Source organism: Coregonus clupeaformis, unplaced genomic scaffold, assembly GCF_020615455.1.
Source record: "Coregonus clupeaformis isolate EN_2021a unplaced genomic scaffold, ASM2061545v1 scaf0600, whole genome shotgun sequence".
Lineage (NCBI taxonomy): Eukaryota > Metazoa > Chordata > Actinopteri > Salmoniformes > Salmonidae > Coregonus > Coregonus clupeaformis.
The window spans coordinates 105,001-129,526 of NW_025534055.1; the positions used below are offsets into that span (position 1 = coordinate 105,001).

General features: G+C 42.3%; 1 protein-coding gene across 1 annotated transcript in view; it reads left to right on the plus strand.

Annotated features, from left to right (window-relative positions):
* Positions 1-21,457, plus strand: part of LOC121564294 (neuronal acetylcholine receptor subunit alpha-3-like) — a 28,814-nt gene extending 7,357 nt beyond the window's left edge. Inside the window, exons 3-11 of the mRNA XM_045216082.1 lie at positions 3,466-3,605; positions 5,883-5,927; positions 12,871-12,980; positions 13,537-13,744; positions 13,981-14,211; positions 15,352-15,578; positions 16,063-16,231; positions 18,312-18,578; positions 20,184-21,457. Coding sequence (XP_045072017.1) covers positions 3,466-3,605; positions 5,883-5,927; positions 12,871-12,980; positions 13,537-13,744; positions 13,981-14,211; positions 15,352-15,578; positions 16,063-16,231; positions 18,312-18,578; positions 20,184-20,309 — 1,523 coding nt within the window. The 3' untranslated portion in view covers positions 20,310-21,457. The remainder of the gene's footprint in view (positions 1-3,465; positions 3,606-5,882; positions 5,928-12,870; positions 12,981-13,536; positions 13,745-13,980; positions 14,212-15,351; positions 15,579-16,062; positions 16,232-18,311; positions 18,579-20,183) is intronic.
* The last annotated feature ends 3,069 nt before the right edge of the window (positions 21,458-24,526 follow it).

A 24,526-nucleotide genomic window follows, 5' to 3' on the forward strand; every position in this document is an offset into this window, starting at 1 on the left:
CTAGTCATCTCTCTCTTTCTGAGTTTCCTCTCTCTCTGCCCACTCTACTCCCCCCCCCCTCTCTCCCCCTCTCTCTCTCTGACCTGAAGTAGGGCCCGGTATTTTAAATCATATTATTGTTATATATATATATATATCAAAGGACAGCAGTGTGAGTGAAGCGTAGTGTGGAGGAAAAAACAACAACTTTTGTAGCATTCTCTCGTTTACAACATCCATTATTTCATTCATACTCGCATTTGACAAGACTCAAATTTAATTGATTCTATGTAAAACGCACAAATTATTTTTGGTTTTGCTAGGGCATTGTGGACGTGGATGGTGGATGGGTGTAAGCATCTGCCTCTGAATCCAAAGGTTGCAAGTTTGAATCCAACGATAAAAAGTTGTTTTCGATAGTTTAGTTTTAACACTTACCTTAACCATTTGGAGTTAATACCTACACTTAACCTTAAACAAATCTGAACTTTGGAACAACTATATATCCTGTTCCTGTGAGTAAGGCTGCAGTCAGATAGAGAATGGCCAGTCTGTCACTGAGGGCTAGAGGAGAGAACAGGACACACACACAGAGAGAGAGAGAGAGAGAGAGAGAGAGAGAGAGAGAGAGAGAGAGAGAGAGAGAGAGAGAGAGAGAGAGAGAGAGAGAGAGAGAGAGAGAGAGAGAGAGAGAGAGAGAGAGAGAGAGAGAGGCACAGATGCAGACACACACACACACACAGAGAGAGAGAGAGAGAGAGAGAGAGAGAGAGAGAGAGAGAGACACACACACACACAGAGTTAGAGGCTAGAGAAGAGGACAGCACATGCTGTACTGTCTAGGAGTGTTTCCCCTTCCGCTTCTCTCAACCCTTCTGCTCCCCATGAGACGTGTGTGTTTGTATGTGTGTTTTTGTGTGTGTATGTGTGTGCAGCCCTCCAGAGGAATGCTAGAGACTGGCGGCCGTCTTCTTAAATAGTGTGCGTGTGTCTTTCTGAGCTTGTGTGTCTGTGGCCCAGTCCATTTTCTGTCTGGCTCGATATGTGGAGCTGCCGTGACGATGGTAGGGAGAGAGAGAGGTTACTATCAATGACCTTTGAACTGGCCCCGTCTATGTTTGGAACACTTGAAATGTCTGCCGCAACACATGTTATATTGGTGCTGGGACCCAGAGGAACACGCTAAAAGCTTTAGCGACCACTCTCTCAATCTCTCTTTCCCCCTCGCTCTCGCTCTTGCTCTCTCTCTCTCTCTCTCTCTCTCTCTCTCTCTCTCTCTCTCTCTCTCTCTCTCTCTCTCTCTCTCTGTCCATCTCTCTTTTGCTCTCTCTGTCTCAAACTCTCAATCCATCTCTCCCCCTGTCTCTTTTACACACCCACGTCATAGATTGATGTAGGATGGCGCTGCATTGGATAGCTGCCGTTTTATCAGCAATTTAAAAAAAAAAATTGTGCTGATCTTACAGTTTTTTGTACATAATGTTTCCGCCATCATTTCCTATGAACGAAAAGAGCTTCTGGACATCAGAACAGCGATCACTAACCTCAATTTGGATGAAGATTTCTACTTCAACGAGTCGGAGGCGCAAGACAAACTGCTCACCCCGGACCAGGCCCTGATCCCTGAGACGCAAAGGAAAAGACTGGTGTGAGTAAATAAACCACTACCCTCTGTTCTATTGGCCAACGTACAATCCCTGGAGAACAAACTGGACGAGCTCAGTTTGAGACTATCCTATCAACGGGACCTGAAGAACTGCAGTATCCTATGTTTCTCTGAGTCATGGCTGAACAAGGACATGGATAATATACAGTGGATTCAGACCCCTTGACTTTTTCCACATTTTGATACGTTACAGCCTTATTCTAAAATTGATCAAATACATTTTTTTCCTCATCAATCTACACACAATACCCCGTAACTGTCACAAATTCAGCCGAGGCTGCCCCTACTCCTTGCTCGGGCAGGCTTCGGCGTTCGTCGTCACCGGAATACTAGCTGCTACCGATCCATGTTTCTATGTTCGACTTGTTTTGTCTGTATTGGTCTCACCTGTTTCCCATCATGTAGTTATGTCTTCCCTATTTAACCCTATGGCTCACACTGTGTGTTGTGCGTGTTTGCTCATGTTTTGGTTGTCGTATGTGAGCGGGTTTGTTTCTCCCTGCGTGGAGGTATGTTCATTAAGTTACCTACAAGTAAAGTACGTTTTCCGATTAGCTCTGTGTCCTGCGCCTGACTTCGTCCTACCGCATTACACTGACGCCTTGACAGTAACGACAAAGCAAAAACAGGTTTTTAGAAATTTTAGCAAATCTATTAAAAATAGAAAACAGAAATACCTTATTTACATAAGTATTCAGACACTGTATAACACCACAAACCGATGCTGGCACCAAGACCGTACTCAACGAGCTGTATATGGCCATAAGCAAACAAGAAAATGGGAAACTGAAATCTGTTTTACCTCATTTTACCAGCATGTCACCTGTGCAACTAGAGGAGACAAAGCTCTAGATCACATTTACTCATTTCACAGCGATGCATACAAAGCTCTCACTCGCTCTCCATTTGGCAAATCTGACCATAACTCCAACCTCCTGATTCCTGCTTACAAGCAAAAACTCAAACGGGAAGTACCAGTGATGCGCTCAATAAGGAAGTGGTCCGATGAAGCGGATGCTAAGCTACAGGACTGTTTCGCTAGCACAGACTGGAATATGTTTCGGGATTCATCCGATGGCATTGAGGAGTAACCTGCTTCATTAATACATTTAATAAGTGTATCGATGATGTCATCCCTACAGTGACTGTACGTACATATCCCAACCAGAAGCTATGGATTACAGGCAACATCCGCACTGAGCTAAAGGCTAGAGCTGCCGCTTTCAAGAAGCGGGACAATAATCCAGACGCTTATAAGAAATCCCGCTACGACCTCCGATGAGCCATCAAACAGAGAAAACGTCAATACAGGACTAAGATCGAATCCTACTACACCGGCTCTGACGCTCGTCAGATGTGACACGGCTTGCAAACTGTCACGGATTACAAAGGGAAACCAAGCCGCGCGAGCCTACCAGATGAGCTAAATGCCTTCTATGCTCGCTTCGAGGTGACCAACACTGAACCATGTATGAGAACACCAGCTGTTCTAGGTGACTGTGTGATCACGCTCTCCGTAGCCGAAGTGCGTAAGACCTTTAAACAGGTTAACATTCACCTCTGTTTGTGAAACAGTCTGATTCTGGATTCAGCTGCTGTGTTGGTAACCTAAGTACAATCAAAGGAACAACAATTACTCTTGTGAATTGTAATATTTCAGTTTGCTAACAGCAGGTGACACCAGGTCATAGAAATAGAAAAGGGTCTGGATACTGATTCTGTTTTTCTTCTCTCTCCTCAACCCCTCCCCCTCTCCTCTCCCCCTCTCCCCTCCCCCTCTCCTCCTCCATTTCTTTCCTACTCCCCCATCCTCCCTCCAGACTGCTTCTCCTCTAAGGGGGAGGACAGGTTGTTCAGGAGGCTGTTCCGGAGGTACAACCAGTTTATCAGGCCGGTGGAGAACGTCTCAGACCCCGTCACCGTGGAGTTTGAGGTATCCATGTCACAGCTCGTCAAAGTGGTAAGACACACACACAAGTACACACACAGGCACACACACACACACACATACACACACAAGCACGCACACACACACACATACACACACAGGCACGCACACACACACACATGCACACACAGGCACGCACACACACACACATACACACCAACACCATGAACCGAGCACAGATACACACACACACACACACGTACACACACAGGCACGCACGCACACACACATACACACCAACAAGCGTGAATGCACACACACGTACCTGAGCATACACACACAGAAACACACCATGAACCGAGCACAGATACACACACACACACAGACAAATTCCATTAGCTTTTCTCTGATGAGCGAGAGTAATGTGGTCAGAATCTAATCTCACTAAAAGTGCCCACTCAGCTGAGTGAGTGTGTGTGTGTGCGCGTGCGTGCGTACGTACGTGCACTCATCTGCTCTGTGGATAATGCCCCTGCTTTAGTCAGATTAGATTTCTTCCACATAAAGAAAGAACAGAATAGAGAAAGAATTCCACCTTGGAAAGATAACAAAGGTCCAAAGTGAATGAGACAGTCAGGTTATAAACCTATTGTCAAGGTAACGCTTGGATTAAGGCAAATATGCAGGCGAGCAGTTTACTGCTATGCTGATTATGAATGAGTGACACGTCAGCACTGTCAGCAGGTGATCTTAGGTCCGTGTGTGTGTTTGTGTGTGTGCGTGTGTGTGCCTGTGTGTGTATGTGAGGTCAGATTAGTCAGTGTATTGAGGGGAACAGGGTCACTGACCTCCACCTGAATACTTTTACTGCAGCTTTCAATCATTCAGGCCTGTCAGTCAAACTAAGCCTTAAGAATGGGAGGGAAAGGAGAAGCTCGATTCCATTCCAATTCTCACTCACTTCAATTCCAATTCTATGCATTTCTAATCTACCCCAGTTCCAATTCCAATTCTATCCCAGTTCAAATTCTAATCCTACCCCAGTTCCAATTCTAATCCTACCCCAGTTCCAATTCTAATCCTACCCCAGTTCCAATTCTTATCCTACCCCAGTTCCAATTCAAATTCTACGCCAGTTACATTTTAATTGTACCCCAGTTACAATTCTAATTCTACCCCGGTTACAATTCTAATTATATCCCAGTTCCAATTCTAATTATATCCCAGTTCCAATTCTAATTATATCCCAGTTCCAATTCTAATTATATCCCAGTTCCAATTCTAATTATATCCCAGCTCCAATTCTAATTATATCCCAGTTCCAATTCTAATTATATCCCAGTTCCAGCAGCCAGGTCTCCCTTGGTAAAGAGGTCTTTTGACCTGGTTCAATAAAGGTTACATAAAAAGTGCAGGTCAATTCCTAAACTGGATGGAATTGACCTTGACTCTTGTAGAGAGCTAGCCTGGTCCCAGATCTGTTTGAGCCTTCATACCACTCTTGGCATGTTCATCACATCACACAAACACATGGAGTGGCAAGGAGCAGAATGGTATCACAAACAGACTGACACCCAGGTCAGTAGAGAGCAATGTTAAGCCAAAATCCGTGGATTTGGCGATAATCATTGTTTGACTGTTGGTTCAAAATGCTGTTGAGTAGAAAAGGGAGTAATTCTTCTTCAGTCAATAGACGTGAACACAATGCAACACAACGTGAGCCGTTTGGTGACGACGAGAAACCGGGTTATCAGTCAATAGACGTGAACACAATGCAACACAACGTGAGCCGTTTGGTGACGATGAGAAACCGGGTTATCAATGTTACACAACGTGACGTCATCACAGTCACTAGCCTTTTTATGAAGCACATTCTATTTCTCTCAACTGACCTTTAAAAAGCTTCCCCAAGTTTAAAAACTGGCGTGTGGTTTATGTCCATATTCAAAATGGCCGATCAATGATCAACGGGGAGAAGAAACAGGGTGGAGAAGGGGATTGTGTCCCAAATGGCACCCTATTCCCTACATAGTGCACTACTTTTGACCAGAGCGCTATGGGTAGTAGTTAAGTAGTGCACTATGTAGGGAATAGGGTGCTATTTGGGACACAATCCCCTTCTCCTCCCTGTTTCTTTTTCTTGTTAGAGGTGACATTTAATAAGGGTACTCAGTTTGTTTTGACTGGTTTTCTGACTGCGGCGGCTGTGTACGGCACAAATAGGACTAACACACACACACACATGGTCATTGCACAAACACACACACAAGCTCACACACACTCACACACACACACACACACAGACACACACTGCTGCAGGCTAACCTATGATCTGTTTCTTGTCTGTAGGATGAAGTGAATCAGATCATGGAGACAAATCTGTGGCTGAGACACGTAAGTACACACACACACACACACAACAATGATCTTATTGATGACTAATATGTTCCCTCAGAGGCATACTAGGGGATGGGATGAGGCAGGGAGGGAGGGAGCTGTCTGATTTTGTTAATGTCTAACATCAATATAAATGTGGGACCCTTGCTTTCATTGTGTGTGTGTGTGCGTGCGTGCACGCTTTCATGCGTGTGTGTGTGTGTCTACATGTGTGCACGAGTGCCTCCAAGCATATGAGTGTATGTGTATGTGTGTGTCCCTTTGTGTGTGTGTGTGTGTGTGTCCCTCTGTGTGTGTGTGTGCCTCCGTGTGTGTGTGTGTCCCTCTGTGTGTGTGTGTGCCTTTGTGTGTGTGTGTGTCCCTCTGTGTGTGTGTGTGTGCCTCCGTGTGTGTGTGTGTGTGTCCCTCTGTGTGTGTGTGTCCATCTGTGTAGAGACATTCATCCAGTCCTTAATCAATATGCTTCACTGTGGCCATGCTACAATGAACAGAGCCTCTGGAGGGTCTATGGCCCGCTGTCATTAACTGTTGACCTCTAGATAGCTAGGTGGCTTCTCTGGAACTACATGAACTATTGACCTCTAGATAGCTAGGTGGCTTCTCTGGAACTACATGAACTATTGACCTCTAGATAGCTAGGTGGCTTCTCTGGAATTACATGAACTATTGACCTCTAGATAGCTAGGTGGTTTCTCTGGAACTACATGAACTATTGACCTCTAGATAGCTAGGTGGCTTCTCTGGAACTACATGAACTATTGACCTCTAGATAGCTAGGTGGTTTCTCTGGAACTACATGAACTATTGACCTCTAGAAAGCTAGGTGGCTTCTCTGGAACTACATGAACTATTGACCTCTAGATAGCTAGGTGGCTTCTCTGGAACTACATGAACTATTGACCTCTAGATAGCTAGGTGGCTTCTCTGGAACTACATGAACTATTGACCTCTAGATAGCTAGGTGGCTTCTCTGGAACTACATGAACTATTGACCTCTAGATAGCTAGGTGGCTTCTCTGGAACTACATGAACTATTGACCTCTAGATAGCTAGGTGGCTTCTCTGGAACTACATGAACTATTGACCTCTAGATAGCTAGGTGGCTTCTCTGGAACTACATGAACTATTGACCTCTAGATAGCTAGGTGGCTTCTCTGGAACTACATGAACTATTGACCTCTAGATAGCTAGGTGGCTTCTCTGGAACTACATGAACTATTGACCTCTAGATAGCTAGGTGGCTTCTCTGGAACTACATGAACTATTGACCTCTAGATAGCTAGGTGGTTTCTCTGGAATTACATGAACTATTGACCTCTAGATAGCTAGGTGGCTTCTCTGGAACTACATGAACTATTGACCTCTAGATAGCTAGGTGGCTTCTCTGGAACTACATGATCTATTGACCTCTAGATAGCTAGGTGGCTTCTCTGGAACTACATGAACTATTGACCTCTAGATAGCTAGGTGGCTTCTCTGGAACTACATGAACTATTGACCTCTAGATAGCTAGGTGGCTTCTCTGGAACTACATGAACTATTGACCTCTAGATAGCTAGGTGGCTTCTCTGGAACTACATGAACTATTGACCTCTAGATAGCTAGGTGGTTTCTCTGGAATTACATGAACTATTGACCTCTAGATAGCTAGGTGGCTTCTCTGGAACTACATGATCTATTGACCTCTAGATAGCTAGGTGGTTTCTCTGGAATTACATGAACTATTGACCTCTAGATAGCTAGGTGGCTTCTCTGGAATTACATGAACTATTGACCTCTAGAAAGCTAGGTGGCTTCTCTGGAACTACATGAACTATTGACCTCTAGACAGCTAGGTGGCTTCTCTGGAACTACATGATCTATTGACCTCTAGATAGCTAGGTGGCTTCTCTGGAACTACATGAACTATTGACCTCTAGATAGCTAGGTGGCTTCTCTGGAACTACATGAACTATTGACCTCTAGATAGCTAGGTGGCTTCTCTGGAACTACATGAACTATTGACCTCTAGATAGCTAGGTGGCTTCTCTGGAACTACATGAACTATTGACCTCTAGATAGCTACGTGGCTTCTCTGGAACTACATGAACTATTGACCTCTAGATAGCTACGTGGCTTCTCTGGAACTACATGAACTATTGACCTCTAGATAGCTAGGTGGCTTCTCTGGAATTACATGAACTATTGACCTCTAGATAGCTAGGTGGCTTCTCTGGAACTACATGAACTATTGACCTCTAGATAGCTAGGTGGCTTCTCTGGAACTACATGAACTATTGACCTCTAGATAGCTAGGTGGCTTCTCTGGAACTACATGAACTATTGACCTCTAGATAGCTAGGTGGCTTCTCTGGAACTACATGAACTATTGACCTCTAGATAGCTAGGTGGTTTCTCTGGAACTATTGCATACTTGACTGAGCAGTGAATTAGTCTTCTCTCTTTCTCTCTCTGTTTCTTTCTCTCTCTCTCTCTCTCTCTATCTCTCTCTCTCACTCACTTCAATTCAATTCAATTCAATAGACGTTATTGACATGGCAAGTTAAATAACTTATATTGTCAAAGTATAGATATAACAAAAATGGTGGGACCAACAGCAATAATAATAATAGTAGTTGTGGAAATGGGATCACCATTAACAGCAACTACAACAACAATATTAATGAGAATAACAATACATTAAAGCAATAGTAGTCGACCAATCTCAACATGACTGAGAAGACACTTACATGGTATGAAAGCCAAAACAAAACAGGAAATATTATTGACATGACATTACACTTTTCACTGGATGTCCAGTGCACATTTGCACATTTAGGCTTTTCACCCAATAAATATTAGATTTTTTCTTCCTCTTTTATAGTTTCTAATTCTTTGTACTGAATGATACTTTTGGGAAAGAAAGATTCTCTTAGGTCTGAGTATTTGTCACAGTCTAATAAGAAATGCATCTCTGTCCCTACCTCTCCCCGGGGGCAGAGTGAGCACAGCCTGTCCTCTCTGGGCAGCCAGGTTTGCCTGTGACGACCGGTCTCTATAGCCAGACTGTGCTCACTGAGTCTGTACCTAGTCATTGTTTTCCTCAGTTTTCTATCAGTCACAGTGTTCAGATAGTCTGCCACCATGTACTGTCTGTTTAGAGCCAAATAGCATTGAAGTTTACTTTGATTTTTTGTGGTGTCTTTCCAATAGGTGATATATTTTTCTTTTTGCTTTGTGATGATTTGGTTGGGCCATATTTTCTGAGTGCTGTCCTGAGGCTCTATGAGGTTGGTTTGGGTTAATGAACTGAGCCTCAGAACCAGCTGGCTGAGGGGACTCTTATCTTTCATCTCTTGACATAGTAGAGCTGTGTGATGGAATGTTTTGGGATCACTTGTTTTTAGATGGTTGTCAAATTTGATGGCTCTTTTTTCTATTCGAATAAGGAGGGGGTATTGGCCCAATTCTGCTCTACATGCGATATTTGGAGTTTTTCTTTGCACTTGCAATACAGTCTTGCAAAACTCTGCATGCAGTATTTCGATTGGATGTTTGTCCATTTGGTAAATTCAGTATTAGAGAGCGGACCCCATACTTCGCTGCTACATAGAGCAATTGGTTCTATAACTGATTGGAAAATGTTGAGCCAGATTCTAATTGGAATTTTGATTTTAATATTCCTTTTAATGGCATAGAATGCTCTTCTTGCTTTGTCTCTCAGCTCATTCACAGCCATGTGAAAGCTACCTGTGTTGCTGATATTTAGTCCTAGATATGTGTAATTTTTGGTGTGTTCTAATAGAACTGTGTCCAAATAGAATTTATATTTGTCATCCTGATTTCCTGACCTTTTTTGGAATATCATTATATTCGTTTTTTTTAGATTAACGTTCAGAGCCCAGGTCTGACAGAACCTGTGCTGATGATCTAGATGCTGCTGTAACCCCTCCTTAGTGGGAGACAGTAGCACCAGGTCATCTGCGTACAGCAGACACTTGATTTCAGTGTTGTATAGGGTGAGACCAGGTGCTGTTGATTCTTCTAATGTTTTTGCCAATTCATTAATGTAGATGTTAAATAGTGTTGGACTTATTGGGCAGCCCTGTTTCACTCCACGTCCCTGAGAGAAGAAGTCTGTTTGCTTGTTGCCGATTTTAACTGCACATTTGTTTTTAGTGTACATTGATTTAATAACATAATGTTTTCCCTCCAATACCACTTTCTATTACTTTGTAAAAAAGATATTTTGTGACAAATTGAATTAAATGCTTTATTTAAGTCTATAGAACACGAGAAGATTTTGCCTTTGTTTTGGTTAACTTGTTTGTCCATTAGAGTCTGGAGGGTGTAAATGTGGTCTGTTGTACGATAATAATAAAAAAATCCAATCAGGCTTCTGCTTAGGACGTTGTAGTCATCAAGGAAATGATGTAGTCTGCTGTTTATGATACTGCAGAGAATTTTCCCCAAGTTGCTGTTGACGCAAATTCCTCTGTAATTATTTAAACGTGTAAAATCTCTCTCTCTCTTGCTCTCTCTCTCTTTCTCTCTCGCTCTCTCTCTCTGTTTCATGCTCTCTCTTTCCATCTCCACCTACACTGTCTTCTCTGTCTTCCATCTTTACCTACACTGTCTTCTCTGTCTTCCATCTCCACCTACACAGTCTTCTCTGTCTTCCATCTCCATCTTCACTGTCTTCTCTGTCTTCCATCTCCACCTTCACTGTCTTCTCTGTCTTCATCTCCATTTTCCCTCTCTTCTCTGTCTTCCATCTCTGCCTTCACTGTCTTCTCTGTCTTCCATCTCCACCTTCACTGTCTTCTCTGTCTTCCATCTCCATCTTCACTGTCTTCTCTGTCTTCATCTCCATTTTCCCTCTCTTCTCTGTCTTCCATCTCCACCTTCACTGTCTTCTCTGTCTTCCATCTCCATCTTCACTGTCTTCTCTGTCTTCCATCTCTACCTTTACTGTCTTCTCTGTCTTCCATCTCCACCTTCACTGTCTTCTCTGTCTTCCATCTCCACCTTCACTGTCTTCTCTGTCTTCCATCTCCACCTTCATTCTCCCTCTTTATCTCCCTCCATCTCTCTCCCTCCATCTCTCTCCCTCCTTTTCCCTCTCTCCCTTTTTCTTGGCAGTCATAACTGCTGAGACGTTCTCTCTCTTTTTTTCTCTCTCTCTCCAGCTGAAACTCATGTGATGGGGATTAGAGAATATTTCAGAGAAATCATCCCTCTCTTTTTAAGTGGATGTGTGAAGAGTGCCAGCTTATGCCTCTCTACCTCTTTCTACCTCTTTCCATCTGTCTCTGTAGAACAGGAGGGTGATATACACATTTTAACCTTGAGTATACCGCTACTGGGCTAACAAAATATAATATAAAGATCTCTCTCTGTACCTCTCTCTCTCTCTCTCTCTCTGTCTTGCTCTCTCTCACTCTCTCTCTCTCACATATCAATGTGATCAGCCAAGCATGCACGTTAGAGTTAACATGTTTAAACTCTTACAGAGAGTAACATACACTCCCAGTCCTTCAGTACACTTACATGTCAACAATTTGAAACTGTGTCTCTACCTGTCCAAAACTCCTAATTTTGTAAGTTTGCATTTTAGGTATAATTTCAATATTGAACTCTCTGTCAGACATACACTGAGTGTACAAAACATTAGGAACACCTGCTCTTTCCATGACATAGACTGAACAGGTGAATCCAGGTGAAAGCTATGATCCCTTATTGATGTTGTTTGTTAAATCCACTTCAATCAGTGTAGATGAAGCGGAGGAGATTTTTAAGCCTTTGATACAATTGAGACATGGATCGTGTGTGTGCCATTCAGAGGGTGAATGGGCAAGACAAAAGATTTAAGTGTCTTCGAACGGCGTAGTTGCCAGGCTCACCGGTTTGTGTCAAGAATTGCAACACTACTGGGTTTTTCACGCTCAGCAGTTTCTCGTGTGTGAATCAAGAATGGTCCACCACCCAAGGGACATCCCAGCCAACTTTGACACAACTGTGGGAAGCGTTGGAGTGAAAATGGGCCAGCATCCCTGTGGAGTGCATGCCCTGACAAAGTGAGGCTGTTCTAAGGGCAACTCAATATTAGGAAGGTGTTCCTAATGTTTTGTACACTCAGTGTATACATTCATTATTAATGAAATAACACAATTATTTACTGACAGGACTCAGTTGATGTAAATGTTAAATGTAGAAATGTGAAAAGAGTTCTGTCTCTTTTATGATAATATTATGAGTAACTCATCCAGAATGCCGCAGCCCGTCTGGTGTTCAACCTTCCCAAGTTCTCTCACGTCACCCAGCTCCTCCGCACACTCCACTGGCTTCCAGTTGAAGCTCGCATCTGATACAAGACCATGGTGCTTGCCTACGGAGCTGTGAGGGGAACGGCACCTCCGTACTTTCAGGCTCTGATCAGTCCCTACACCCAAACGAGGGCATTGCGTTCATCCACATCTGGCCTGCTGGCCCCCCTACCTCTGTGGAAGCACAGTTCCCGCTCAGCCCAGTCAAAACTGTTCGCTGCTCTGGCACCCCAATGGTGGAACAAGCTCCCTCACGACGCCAGGACAGAGGAGTCACTCACCACCTTCCGGAGACACTTGAAACCCCACCTCTTTAAGGAATACCTGGGATAGGATAAAGTAATCCTTCTACCCCCCCCTTACCCCACCCCCCCCAAAAAAAATAAAAAAAAACGTTGTAAAGTGGTTATCCCACTGGCTATAAGGTGAATGCACCAATTTGTAAGTGGCTCTGGATAAGAGCGTCTGCTAAATGATGTAAATGTAAATGAGTTGAAAGAGAAAGGCAAACTAACAACTAAAGCTCTCATAGGAATCAAATGGGAAAGCTAGCCTAGCATGAAACTACATGGCTAACACACACAGACACACACACACACACACACACACTCATTCATGCTGTGTTTGTGTTTCAGATCTGGAACGACTACAAACTGAGCTGGGCCCCAGTAGAGTTTGATGGGATTGAGTTCATCAGAGTTCCATCCAACAAGATCTGGAGACCTGACATAGTGCTGTATAACAAGTGAGTCATGACATAGTGCTCTATAACAAGTGATTTTGCCATGTCACTTAGCAGAAACTTTATTCGGGAAATGCAGAGATTTTTAGTATGTGTATCAGATCAATGTTGATATTGAACCGACAAAATTGGTGTTGTGAGTGCCATGCTCGTACCAACTGAGCCACACAGGACCAAGTACTAAAGTAGGTGCTAAGAGCTAAACTATGTGTGTGAAGAGACTCATACCAACTGAGCCACACAGGACCAAGTACTAAAGTAGGTGCTAAGAGCTAAACTATGTGTTTGAAGATACATTTTACTGACATTTATATGAACGATTTCCATTTTCTATGGATTTAATTTTCTATTAATATCATATCCTTTTAATTTAATTTGTTTTTATTCCAATATACATTGCAAAGCAACAAAATGAAAATACCCTTATCACAAAAGACAGCTTTCTCTTCTCATAGTGTCAGGATACTATCCTCCTCTCTTCCCTTGTTTACTTCTCTCTTTATTACCCTCTCACCTTCCCCATACCTGCCCTTTCCTGTCCCCCCCCGACCCCTGACAGTGCGGTGGGAGACTTCCTGGTTGAAGATAAGACCAAAGCTCTGTTGAAGTTTGACGGTACAGTCACCTGGGTTCCCCCCGCCATCTTTAAGTCCTCCTGCCCAATGGACATCACCTACTTCCCCTTCGACTACCAGAACTGCTCCATGAAGTTCGGCTCCTGGACCTACGACAAGGCCAAGATCGACCTGGTGCTCATTGGGTCAAAGGTTAGAAGAATATTTGCACATCAAGTCCATTATCCTGATACACCATTTTGTGGTATAGAGCTAGAAAGGAATTATGGGCGGGGTTCAATTCTTGACTATGGTAAAAGCTTTAATCTAAGAGTCTCAGTTACTGACTCCGTAGTCCAAAATTGTGTAATCCAACCAAGATTAATGCATGTTTATGAAATAACTACCCAGAATCAAGCCCTCAATAAACCCGATATCGCCTACCTCAGGTCAACCTCAAAGACTTCTGGGAGAGCGGCGAGTGGGAGATCATCGATGCTCCGGGCTACAAGCACGACATCAAGTACAACTGTTGCGAGGAGATCTACCCAGACATCACCTACTCCTTCTACATCAGACGCCTGCCTCTCTTCTACACCATCAACCTCATCATCCCATGTCTCCTCATCTCTTTTTTAACAGTCCTGGTCTTCTACCTGCCCTCCGACTGCGGAGAGAAGGTGCGGTGCCTTTCAGGAAGTGTCCACACCCCTTGGACTTTGCCACATCTTGTTGTGTTGACTGTGTTGAACATCTTTGTGGTGGTGAACGTTGTCATGTTGGTGTGTTACAATCTGTTATCCATTATCACCAGCATCAAACCAGCATCTACAGGATATAGTATGTGGAAACGGACATTTTATATTTTATACATTCTGCAGTCAAAGAAATTAAACAAAATACAAATTATTGATTGCAAAACATTATAAAATGAAGAAGTTCTAGAAATTGTCTGAATAATTATGTAATTTTCCAAAATTACAAATTGTTCTACTTATTTGAATATAATTTTTCAATTTTTCATTGATCATTAACATTTGTAGAATTCTCTTTTGATTTTGACAATAAAAAGTACTTCCTGTCAAAGTCAGTGACAAAAAAATCCCAATGAAATGCATTTGAATTCCAGGTTGAAACACAACAAAATGTGGAAAAAGTCCAAGGGGGATGAATACTTCCTATAGGCACTGTAATAATGTTATAACATGTTGCTATAGTAATGAAGTAGGGTCCGCCAACTCAATTCCACCAACACAAAGGCATGTGTTGGAGAAACTGAGTGTGCAGACCCTACTTCATATACACTGCTGTAAATTGCTATGGATAAAAGTGTCTGTTAAATGAGACATATTATATATTATATAATTATACTAGTTTTATTATATTTATTATTATATTATAATTATAATATATATTTTTTGCCCAGCACCCAGTAAATAAGGGGTGTGTACCATAATTGGGCACTGCAGTCAATTTGTTGTGTGTTCAGAATGAGCCACCATGTGAAATGTTTGACAATGTTAGCTGCGATGTGATTGGTGTGAAAGCTCGGACTGAACCAACCAACGTTCTTTCTGGGTGATGATGGTGTTGTTGGCTTATGTGTCTGTAATGTACATGCAATGGAATGAAACAATTGCTTCCTCCTAGGACAATAACAACACATGCTGAGTCTCTTACAGCGTTCATCTGTCTCTCTGTCTCTCTGTCTCTCTCTCTCTCTCTCTCTCTCTCTCTCTCTCTCTCTCTCTCTCTCTCTCTCTCTCTCTCTCTCTCTCTCTCTCTCTCTCTCTCTCTCTCTCTCTCTCCTTTCCCAACAGGTGACCCTCTGTATCTCGGTCCTCCTCTCCCTCACTGTGTTCCTCCTGGTGATCACTGAGACCATCCCGTCCACGTCCCTGGTCATCCCCCTCATCGGGGAGTACCTCCTCTTCACTATGATCTTCGTCACCCTCTCCATCGTCATCACCGTGTTCGTCCTGAACGTCCACTACCGTACACCAATGACCCACACCATGCCAGGCTGGGTCAGGTCCGTCTTCCTCAGGTAAAGAGAGAGTATGGGCTCAACTCTTAGCCCAACTCTTAGCCCAACTCTTAGACCAACTCTTAGACCAACTCCTAGCCCAACTCTTAGCCCAACTCTTAGCCCAACTCTTAGACCAACTCTTAGCCCAACTCTTAGCCCAACTCTTAGCCCAACTCCTAGCCCAACTCTTAGACTAACTCTTAAACCAACTCTTATCCCAACTCTTATCCCAACTCTTATCCCAACTCTTAGCCCAACTCTTAGCCCAACTCTTAGACCAACTTAATATTAGGAAGGTGTTCTTACTGTTTTGTACTCAGTGTATATTCTATTTACGATACATTAAAGTACTTATTTCTTTTGTTTTCTGTGTTTGTTGTTCCTCGGGGTACTGCCTATACTATACAATACAATGCAATACAATACCAATACCCATACAATACTACTAATTTATTATATTTATAATGCACTGAATTATTGTTAACTGTTCTGTGTCCGTCAGGGTGCTACCCAGAATCATGCTGATGAGACGGCCCATAGACCAGGACGGCAAGGCCCTCTGTTCAGACAGCGGGGAGGAGAGAGGAGCAGGGGGAGGAGGAGGAGGAGGAGGAGGAGGAGGAGCAGGGGGAGGAGGGAAAGGAGGAAAGAAGAGGAAGAATAGTCTGACGGTGGGTCGATTGGGTGGTTGGTTGGGTTGGTGGGTGGGTGGGTGGGTGGGTTGATGTGTGGGTGGGTTGATTGGTGGGAGGGAGGGAGGGATTGATTAATTGATCAATAGATGACTGAACAGGTTAATTCATTCAATTATCAATGTTCCTTTCTGTTGCTCCACGTAGTCCCTGATCTAAGGCCAGCTATACATGTATTATCATAGTGATAGAGCTTTACATGTATTCTCATAGTGGTAGAGGTTAACATGTATTCCCATAATGGTAGAGGTTAACATGTATTCTCATAGTGATAGAGCTTTACATGTATTCTCATAGTGGTAGAGGTTAACATGTATTCCCATAATGGTAGAGGTTAACATGTATTCTCACAATGGTAGAGGTTAACATGTATTCCCATAATGGTAGAGGTTAACATGTATTCTCATTGTGGTAGAGGTTAACATGTATTCTCATAGTGGTAGAGGTAACATGTATTCCCATAACGGTTGAGGTTAAAATGTATTCTCATAATGGTAGAGGTTAACATGTGGGGGAGATTAAAAACACTGAGTAAGACTTTGGACTCTGGTTTAAGGTTGCAAAAATCTGGTGACTTTCCTGGAATCAGGATCAAATAAACAGGAAATAGTATGACGGTGGGTCGATTGGGTGGTTGGTTGGGTTGGTGGGTGGGTGGGTGGGTGGGTTGATGTGTGGGTGGGTTGATTGGTGGGAGGGAGGGAGGGATTGATTAATTGATCAATAGATGACTGAACAGGTTAATTCATTCAATTATCAATGTTCCTTTCTGTTGCTCCACGTAGTCCCTGATCTAAGGCCAGCTATACATGTATTCCCATAATGGTAGAGGTTAACATGTATTCTCACAATGGTAGAGGTTAACATGTATTCCCATAATGGTAGAGGTTAACATGTATTCTCATTGTGGTAGAGGTTAACATGTATTCTCATAGTGGTAGAGGTAACATGTATTCCCATAACGGTTGAGGTTAAAATGTATTCTCATAATGGTAGAGGTTAACATGTGGGGGAGATTAAAAACACTGAGTAAGACTTTGGACTCTGGTTTAAGGTTGCAAAAATCTGGTGACTTTCCTGGAATCAGGATCAAATAAACAGGAAATCCAGGAATCCTTCAACTGGGATTTCTGGAATCCTTGGGAATTTGGGGAAAGTTACCATAATTTTGCATCCTTACTCTGAAAAAGACTGTTTGGAGCTGAATGTTTATCATCCTCATGCCATTCTATTCTATTATACTCTATTATACTCTATTATACTCTATTATACTCTATTATACTCCATTATACTCTATTATACTATATTATATTCTATTCTATTCTGTTATATTCTATTCTGTTATACTCTATTCTATTATACTATATTCCATTCTATTATATTCTACTCTATTATACTCTATTCTATTATACTCTATTATACTCTATTCCATTATACTCTGTTATACGCTATTCCATGATACAATATTATACTATAGTCCATTCTATTCTATTATACTCTATTCTATTCCATTATATTATATTATACTCTACTATACTATATTATATTATATTATATTATATTATACTCTATTATACTCTGTTCTATTATACTCTATTCCATTATACTCTATCATACTCTATTCTGTTCTATTCTATTCTATTCTATTCTATTCCATTCTGTTCTACTCTATTCCATTCTATTCTGTTATACTCTATTCCATTCTATTATATTCTACTCTATTCCATTCTATTCTATTATACTCTATTCCATTCTATTCTACTCCATTCTATTCCATTCTATTCCATTCTATTCTACTCTATTCCATTCTATTCCATTCTGTGATATTATACTCTATTCTATTCTATTCCATTCTATTCCATTATATTATATTTTTCTTCCATTCCATTCAATTCCATCCTACTCCATTCTATTCTACTCTATTCCATTCCATTCCATTCCATTCCATTCCATTCCTTTCTATTCTACTCTATTCCATTCCATTATATTCTATTCTAATCTCTCCTACTCTATTCCATTGCATTCTATTCTATTCCATTCCATTTTCTTCAATTCCCAGCAGGGCGGGAACTGCCTGGAGTTCGCAGACAACAAACTGACTGACAGAGGATGTGGAGAAAGAGGGGGTAAGAAGTGCCCTTGCCCCTGCCAACATGGGAAGGAGACCCCAGAGACAGCGGATCCGGGGAAACTGAGCCACCAGCTAAGTCCTCAGAGCATCAACACGGTGGTGGCCTACTCCGTCCTGTCCCCGGAGATTAAACAGGCCATCGAGAGCGTCAAGTACATCGCCGAGAATATGAGGAGCCGCAACAAGGCCAAAGAGGTGAGTGGCAAGCTAGTGTTAGCGTGCAATTTTAGAAATACATTAGTTTTAGCTTAATTAACAATAAATAGCTTTAGCTTCAACGAGGCCAAAGAGGTGAGTGGGTGGGCCTGCAAATTACCTTTGTTGGAGTTCAATGGAGAAATACAGTAGGTTTAACTTTGGGTTAACACCAACTAGCTTTAGCTTTATCAGGCCAAAGAGGTGAGCGCCATTTTGTCGGTCATTTAGCAAATGCTTTTATTCAGAGTGACTTACAATACAGCAAAAGAACAAGGCCAAATAGGTTATAGGGTGGGCTAGAGTTGGTGTATATGTTAGCTTTGTTAGCGCACAATGGGGATATAGGTTCAGCTTTGACTAAAAACAAATCGCTTTTGCTTCAAAAATGCCAGGGGTGAGTGGGCGGGCTACCATTAGCTGCTAGCATTAGCTTTGTTAGCGTACAATGGAGAAATAGGTTTAACTTCGGCTAACAACAAATATCTTCAGCTTCCGCTAATGACAAGGTCACGCAAGGACAATGATGTGACTGGGTGGGCAAGCATTAGCCTACAGCATATGTTAGCTTCGTTAGCGCATAATATAGAAATAGATTTAACTTAGGCAAACAACAAATAGCATTAGCTTCGGCTAACAATAAATAGCTTTAGCTTTAACCAAGGCCAAGAAGGTGTGTACCGTTAGCCTATACAAAGCTCTGTTAGCGTACATTGAAGGAATAGTTTTATCTCGTCCCGAGTCATCATAACAAACACCTTGTTCACTACTCTGCTTCTCGGGAAACTCGCCCAATGTTAGTTGATACTCCCTTGTTTATAATATCAACCAAGTGGAGCATTGTTGGGTGGAACACTGTTTCACATCCGTAATGACTTTTAAAAAGTTATCTCGCTGTACGATACAAGAGAAAATAGCTACAAGACTTTAGCGAAAAAATAAGTCCCTTGTTCTTTGTGTTGTCTTCTGTAAACACAGAGGTTGAACTCTCCCCTTGGGGGGGAAAGATGTCTTTGATATGTAAAGTACTTCTCTTCTCAATCAGCTTTGTCAGGCTGCCTGTCTGCTTCTGACACTCTGGTGTGTGTGTGTGTGTGTGTTTGATTCTGACACTGATGAATACCATTACCATAGTAATGTTCTATCAGTCAGTTATAGTACGGGAACGCTTCCACAAGTAGTCAACTCTGTTTTCTCTTTTTTTCTTCTCATCCTCTATTTCTCTTCCTCACTTTTTACCCTCCTCCTTCCTTCATGGTCCAAAATCATGTCCCCCCCAAACTACATCCCACCTTCCATCAAACTGGTTGTTCTCCTTCTCTCCTCCCCCTATCTGTTCTCCTTCTCTCCTCCCCCTATCTGTTCTCCTTCTCTCCTCCCCCCATCTGTTCTCCTTCTCTCCTCCCCCTATCTGTTCATCTATCCCCCCCCTCCATTTACACATTACTTCTCTCTTTTCTGTCTCCACTTCTTTTTTCTTCTTTTCATCGCTGTATCATTCCCTCCCTCCCTCCCTCCCTCCCTCCCTCCCTCCCTCCCTCCCTCCCTCCCTCCCTCCCTCCCTCCCTCCCTCCCTCCCTCCCTCCCTCCCTCCCTCCCTCTTAGGTGGAGGATGATTGGAAGTATGTTGCCATGGTGATAGACAGGATCTTCCTGTGGGTGTTTGTGACGGTGTGCATCCTCGGAACCCTCGGCCTCTTCCTGCAGCCCGTCATTGGCTTCCTGTCATAACCCAAAACCAATCAGGGCTTGCAGACGCCGCCGGCTGCCACCACCTCTCGACCAATCACCAATCAGTGTTGTCAGTCCATCACCACCAAATGGACTCGTTGGCTTTGTGTTGAAAATTCGAAATAAATCAATTACACAATCATACTGTTTATACTGTAGACACCAACAACCAATCAACAGTCACCAATCGGAGTCGCCGGGTGTGAGTCAGAACCAAGAACTAATCAGAGTCGCCGGGTGTGAGTCACAACCAATTACCAATCACATAAATCAGGTTCCTGTCATAACCAATCCCGGTTATTGTGCTATCGTGTCTCAACCAATCAGATTGCCATGACACAGAGCCTTCTTGTCCAAGAAAACAACAACCAACCAATCAGAGATCCCGTTCTTGCCTGGTGAGGCGATTAGAATCCATCCATGTGATTTAGAACACGACAACCACGTTGTTCTTATCAATGTTCTAGTAGGTATAATTGGCAAGACCTCTGTAAATACATACCGGATGAAATTAGCCTGAACGGTTTCCATACAGAAATAGCAGCTTCCTCTTCAGATATTAATTCATCTAAAGGGATCTCTATCATCCGATTCCATGGCTATTCATTTGTGTTTTTTATTCATCATGTTTTATTAACTTTCCCGATTCAACGATCTCCTGAAATACAATACATAGATAACGCATGGTGGATTTAGAATGGATGCGTCCCAATTGGCACCCTATTCCCTACGTAGTGCACTGCTTTTGACAGAGCCCTGTGGGAAGCCCTATGGGTCCTGGTCACAAATAGTGCACTATATAGTGAATAAGGTGCCATTTGGGCCTCAGCCAATGCTTGACCAGGGCCTCTGCATCTATATATATAATTACTATAAGAAAATTCTATAATAATTAGAATTATATCATTATTATGCAAATATGTTTACATTACTATACGGTACCATCAGTTTATAGAATAACAGTTTTTTTTTAATTGATTGGTTATTGTCATTAATCCAATGCATTAAGGCTTTTTGTTGTTTGTTTAATTAGCAATGCACACCTCGCACTCAAGTGACTGTCACTTTTGTACCGATGTTTCCTGCTTTCTGTATAGTATGGATGCACTACTTTATGGATTTGGAATAAATGCAATATTTCTCCAAAACTATGAAACGCATCTCACTAATCTGTACTGTTTATAGACTGTAGCAGTATGGTGTCTGTTTATAGAGTGTAGCAGTATGGTGTCTGTTTATAGACTGTAGCAGTATGGTGTCTGTAGCTAGACTGTAGCAGTATGGTGTCTGTTCATAGAGTGGAGCAGTATGGTGTCTGTTTATAGACTGTAGCAGTATGGTGTGTGTTTATAGACTGTAGCAGTATGGTGTCTGTTTATAGAGTGGAGCAGTATGGTGTCTGTTTATAGAGTGTAGCAGTATGGTGTCTGTTTATAGAGTGTAGCAGTATGGTGTCTGTTTATAGACTGTAGCAGTATGGTGTCTGTTTATAGACTGTAGCAGTATGGTGTCTGTTTATAGAGTGTAGCAGTATGGTGTCTGTTTATAGACTGTAGCAGTATGGTGTCTGTTTATAGAGTGTAGCAGTATGGTGTCTGTTTATAGACTGTAGCAGTATGGTGTCTGTTTATAGACTGTAGCAGTATGGTGTCTGTTTATAGAGTGTAGCAGTATGGTGTCTGTTTATAGACTGTAGCAGTATGGTGTCTGTTTATAGAGTGTAGCAGTATGGTGTCTGTTTATAGACTGTAGCAGTATGGTGTCTGTTTATAGACTGTAGCAGTATGGTGTCTGTTTATAGAGTGTAGCAGTATGGTGTCTGTTTATAGAGTGTAGCAGTATGGTGTCTGTTTATAGAGTGTAGCAGTATGGTGTCTGTTTATAGACTGTAGCAGTATGGTGTCTGTTTATAGACTGTAGCAGTATGGTGTCTGTTTATAGAGTGTAGCAGTATGGTGTCTGTTTATAGAGTGTAGCAGTATGGTGTCTGTTTATAGAGTGTAGCAGTATGGTGTCTGTTTATAGAGTGTAGCAGTATGGTGTCTGTTTATAGACTGTAGCAGTATGGTGTCTGTTTATAGAGTGTAGCAGTATGGTGTCTGTTTATAGAGTGTAGCAGTATGGTGTCTGTTTATAGAGTGTAGCAGTATGGTGTCTGTTTATAGAGTGTAGCAGTATGGTGTCTGTTTATAGACTGTAGCAGTATGGTGTCTGTCTCTAGACTGTAGCAGTATGGTGTCTGTTTATAGACTGTAGCAGTATGGTGTCTGTCTCTAGACTGTAGCAGTATGGTGTCTGTTTATAGAGTGTAGCAGTATGGTGTCTGTTTATAGAGTGTAGCAGTATGGTCTCTGTTTATAGACTGTAGCAGTATGGTGTCTGTCTCTAGACTGTAGCAGTATGGTGTCTGTTTATAGAGTGTAGCAGTATGGTGTCTGTTTATAGAGTGTAGCAGTATGGTGTCTGTTTATAGACTGTAGCAGTATGGTGTCTGTCTCTAGACTGTAGCACAATGGTGTCTGTTTATAGAGTGTAGCAGTATGGTGTCTGTTTATAGAGTGTAGCTAGACTGTAGCAGTATGGTGTCTGTTTATAGAGTGTAGCAGTATGGTGTCTGTTTATAGACTGTAGCAGTATGGTGTCTGTTTATAGAGTGTAGCTAGACTGTAGCAGTATGGTGTCTGTTTATAGAGTGTAGCAGTATGGTGTCTGTTTATAGAGTGTAGCTAGACTGTAGCAGTATGGTGTCTGTTTATAGAGAGTAGCAGTATGGTGTCTGTTTATAGACTGTAGCAGTATGGTGTCTGTTTATAGAGTGTAGCTAGACTGTAGCAGTATGGTGTCTGTTTATAGAGTGTAGCTAGACTGTAGCAGTATGGTGTCTGTTTATAGAGTGTAGCAAGACTATAGCAGTATGGTGTCTGTTTATAGAGTGTAGCAGTATGGTGTCTGTTTATAGACTGTAGCAGTATGGTGTCTGTTTATAGAGTGTAGCAAGACTGTAGCAGTATGGTGTCTGTATCTAGACTGTAGCAGTATGGTGTCTGTTTATAGACTGTAGCAGTATGGTGTCTGTTTATAGAGTGTAGCAAGACTGTGGCAGTATGGTGTCTGTTTATAGAGTGTAGCAAGACTGTAGCAGTATGGTGTCTGTATCTAGACTGTAGCAGTATGGTGTCTGTATCTAGACTGTAGCAGTATGGTGTCTGTTTATAGAGTGTAGCAAGACTGTAGCAGTATGGTGTCTGTATCTAGACTGTAGCAGTATGGTGTCTGTATCTAGACTATAGCAGTATGGTGTCTGTTTATAGAGTGTAGCAAGACTGTAGCAGTATGGTGTCTGTATCTAGACTGTAGCAGTATGGTGTCTGTATCTAGACTGTAGCAGTATTGTGTCTGTATCTAGACTGTAGCAGTATGGTGTCTGTATCTAGACTGTAGCAGTATGGTGTGTGTTTATAGAGTGTAGCAAGACTGTGGCAGTATGGTGTCTGTATCTAGACTGTAGCAGTATGGTGTCTGTATCTAGACTGTAGCAGTATGGTGTCTGTATCTAGACTGTAGCAGTATGGTGTCTGTTTGTAGACTGTAGCAGTATGGTGTCTCTGGGTAGAGGAATGTCCCTTACGGACATTAGAAGAGGCAAAACAATAAGATGATGAGAATTAAAATACCAAATAAATGTACATGTTCAGGAGAGGTTAAACTACCTACGTGGCTGTTCCCCCTTTGAAATATTAATATACAAATAGAGTAGTAATTGTAATTAAATGAAACAATAGTTAACAGTATTTGGAATCAATGCACTATTTCTCCCAAAATAAGACAGGACCTGCAGTGTTTGATCATTGTGATGGTTACCAAGGCCACATAATGGAAACAGAACCCACACCAGTGATCCCAGGCCACATAATGGAAACAGAACCCACACCAGTGATCCCAGGCCACATAATGGAAACAGAACCCACACCAGTGATCCCAGGCCACATAATGGAATCAGAACCCACACCAGTGATCCCAGGCCACATAATGGAAACAGAACCCACACCAGTGATCTGTCAAGGGTGCTGTAGGTGGGTGTGGTGCAGGAATCAAGCGCAGGACGCAGAAACTAAGTCCAAAAGACTTTAGTGAAATATTCACTTAGTACACGAGCTCAACAAGCCCGGAGGCTAAATAAAGGCGCACACAGGCGTCAAACAAAAGGCGCACTAACA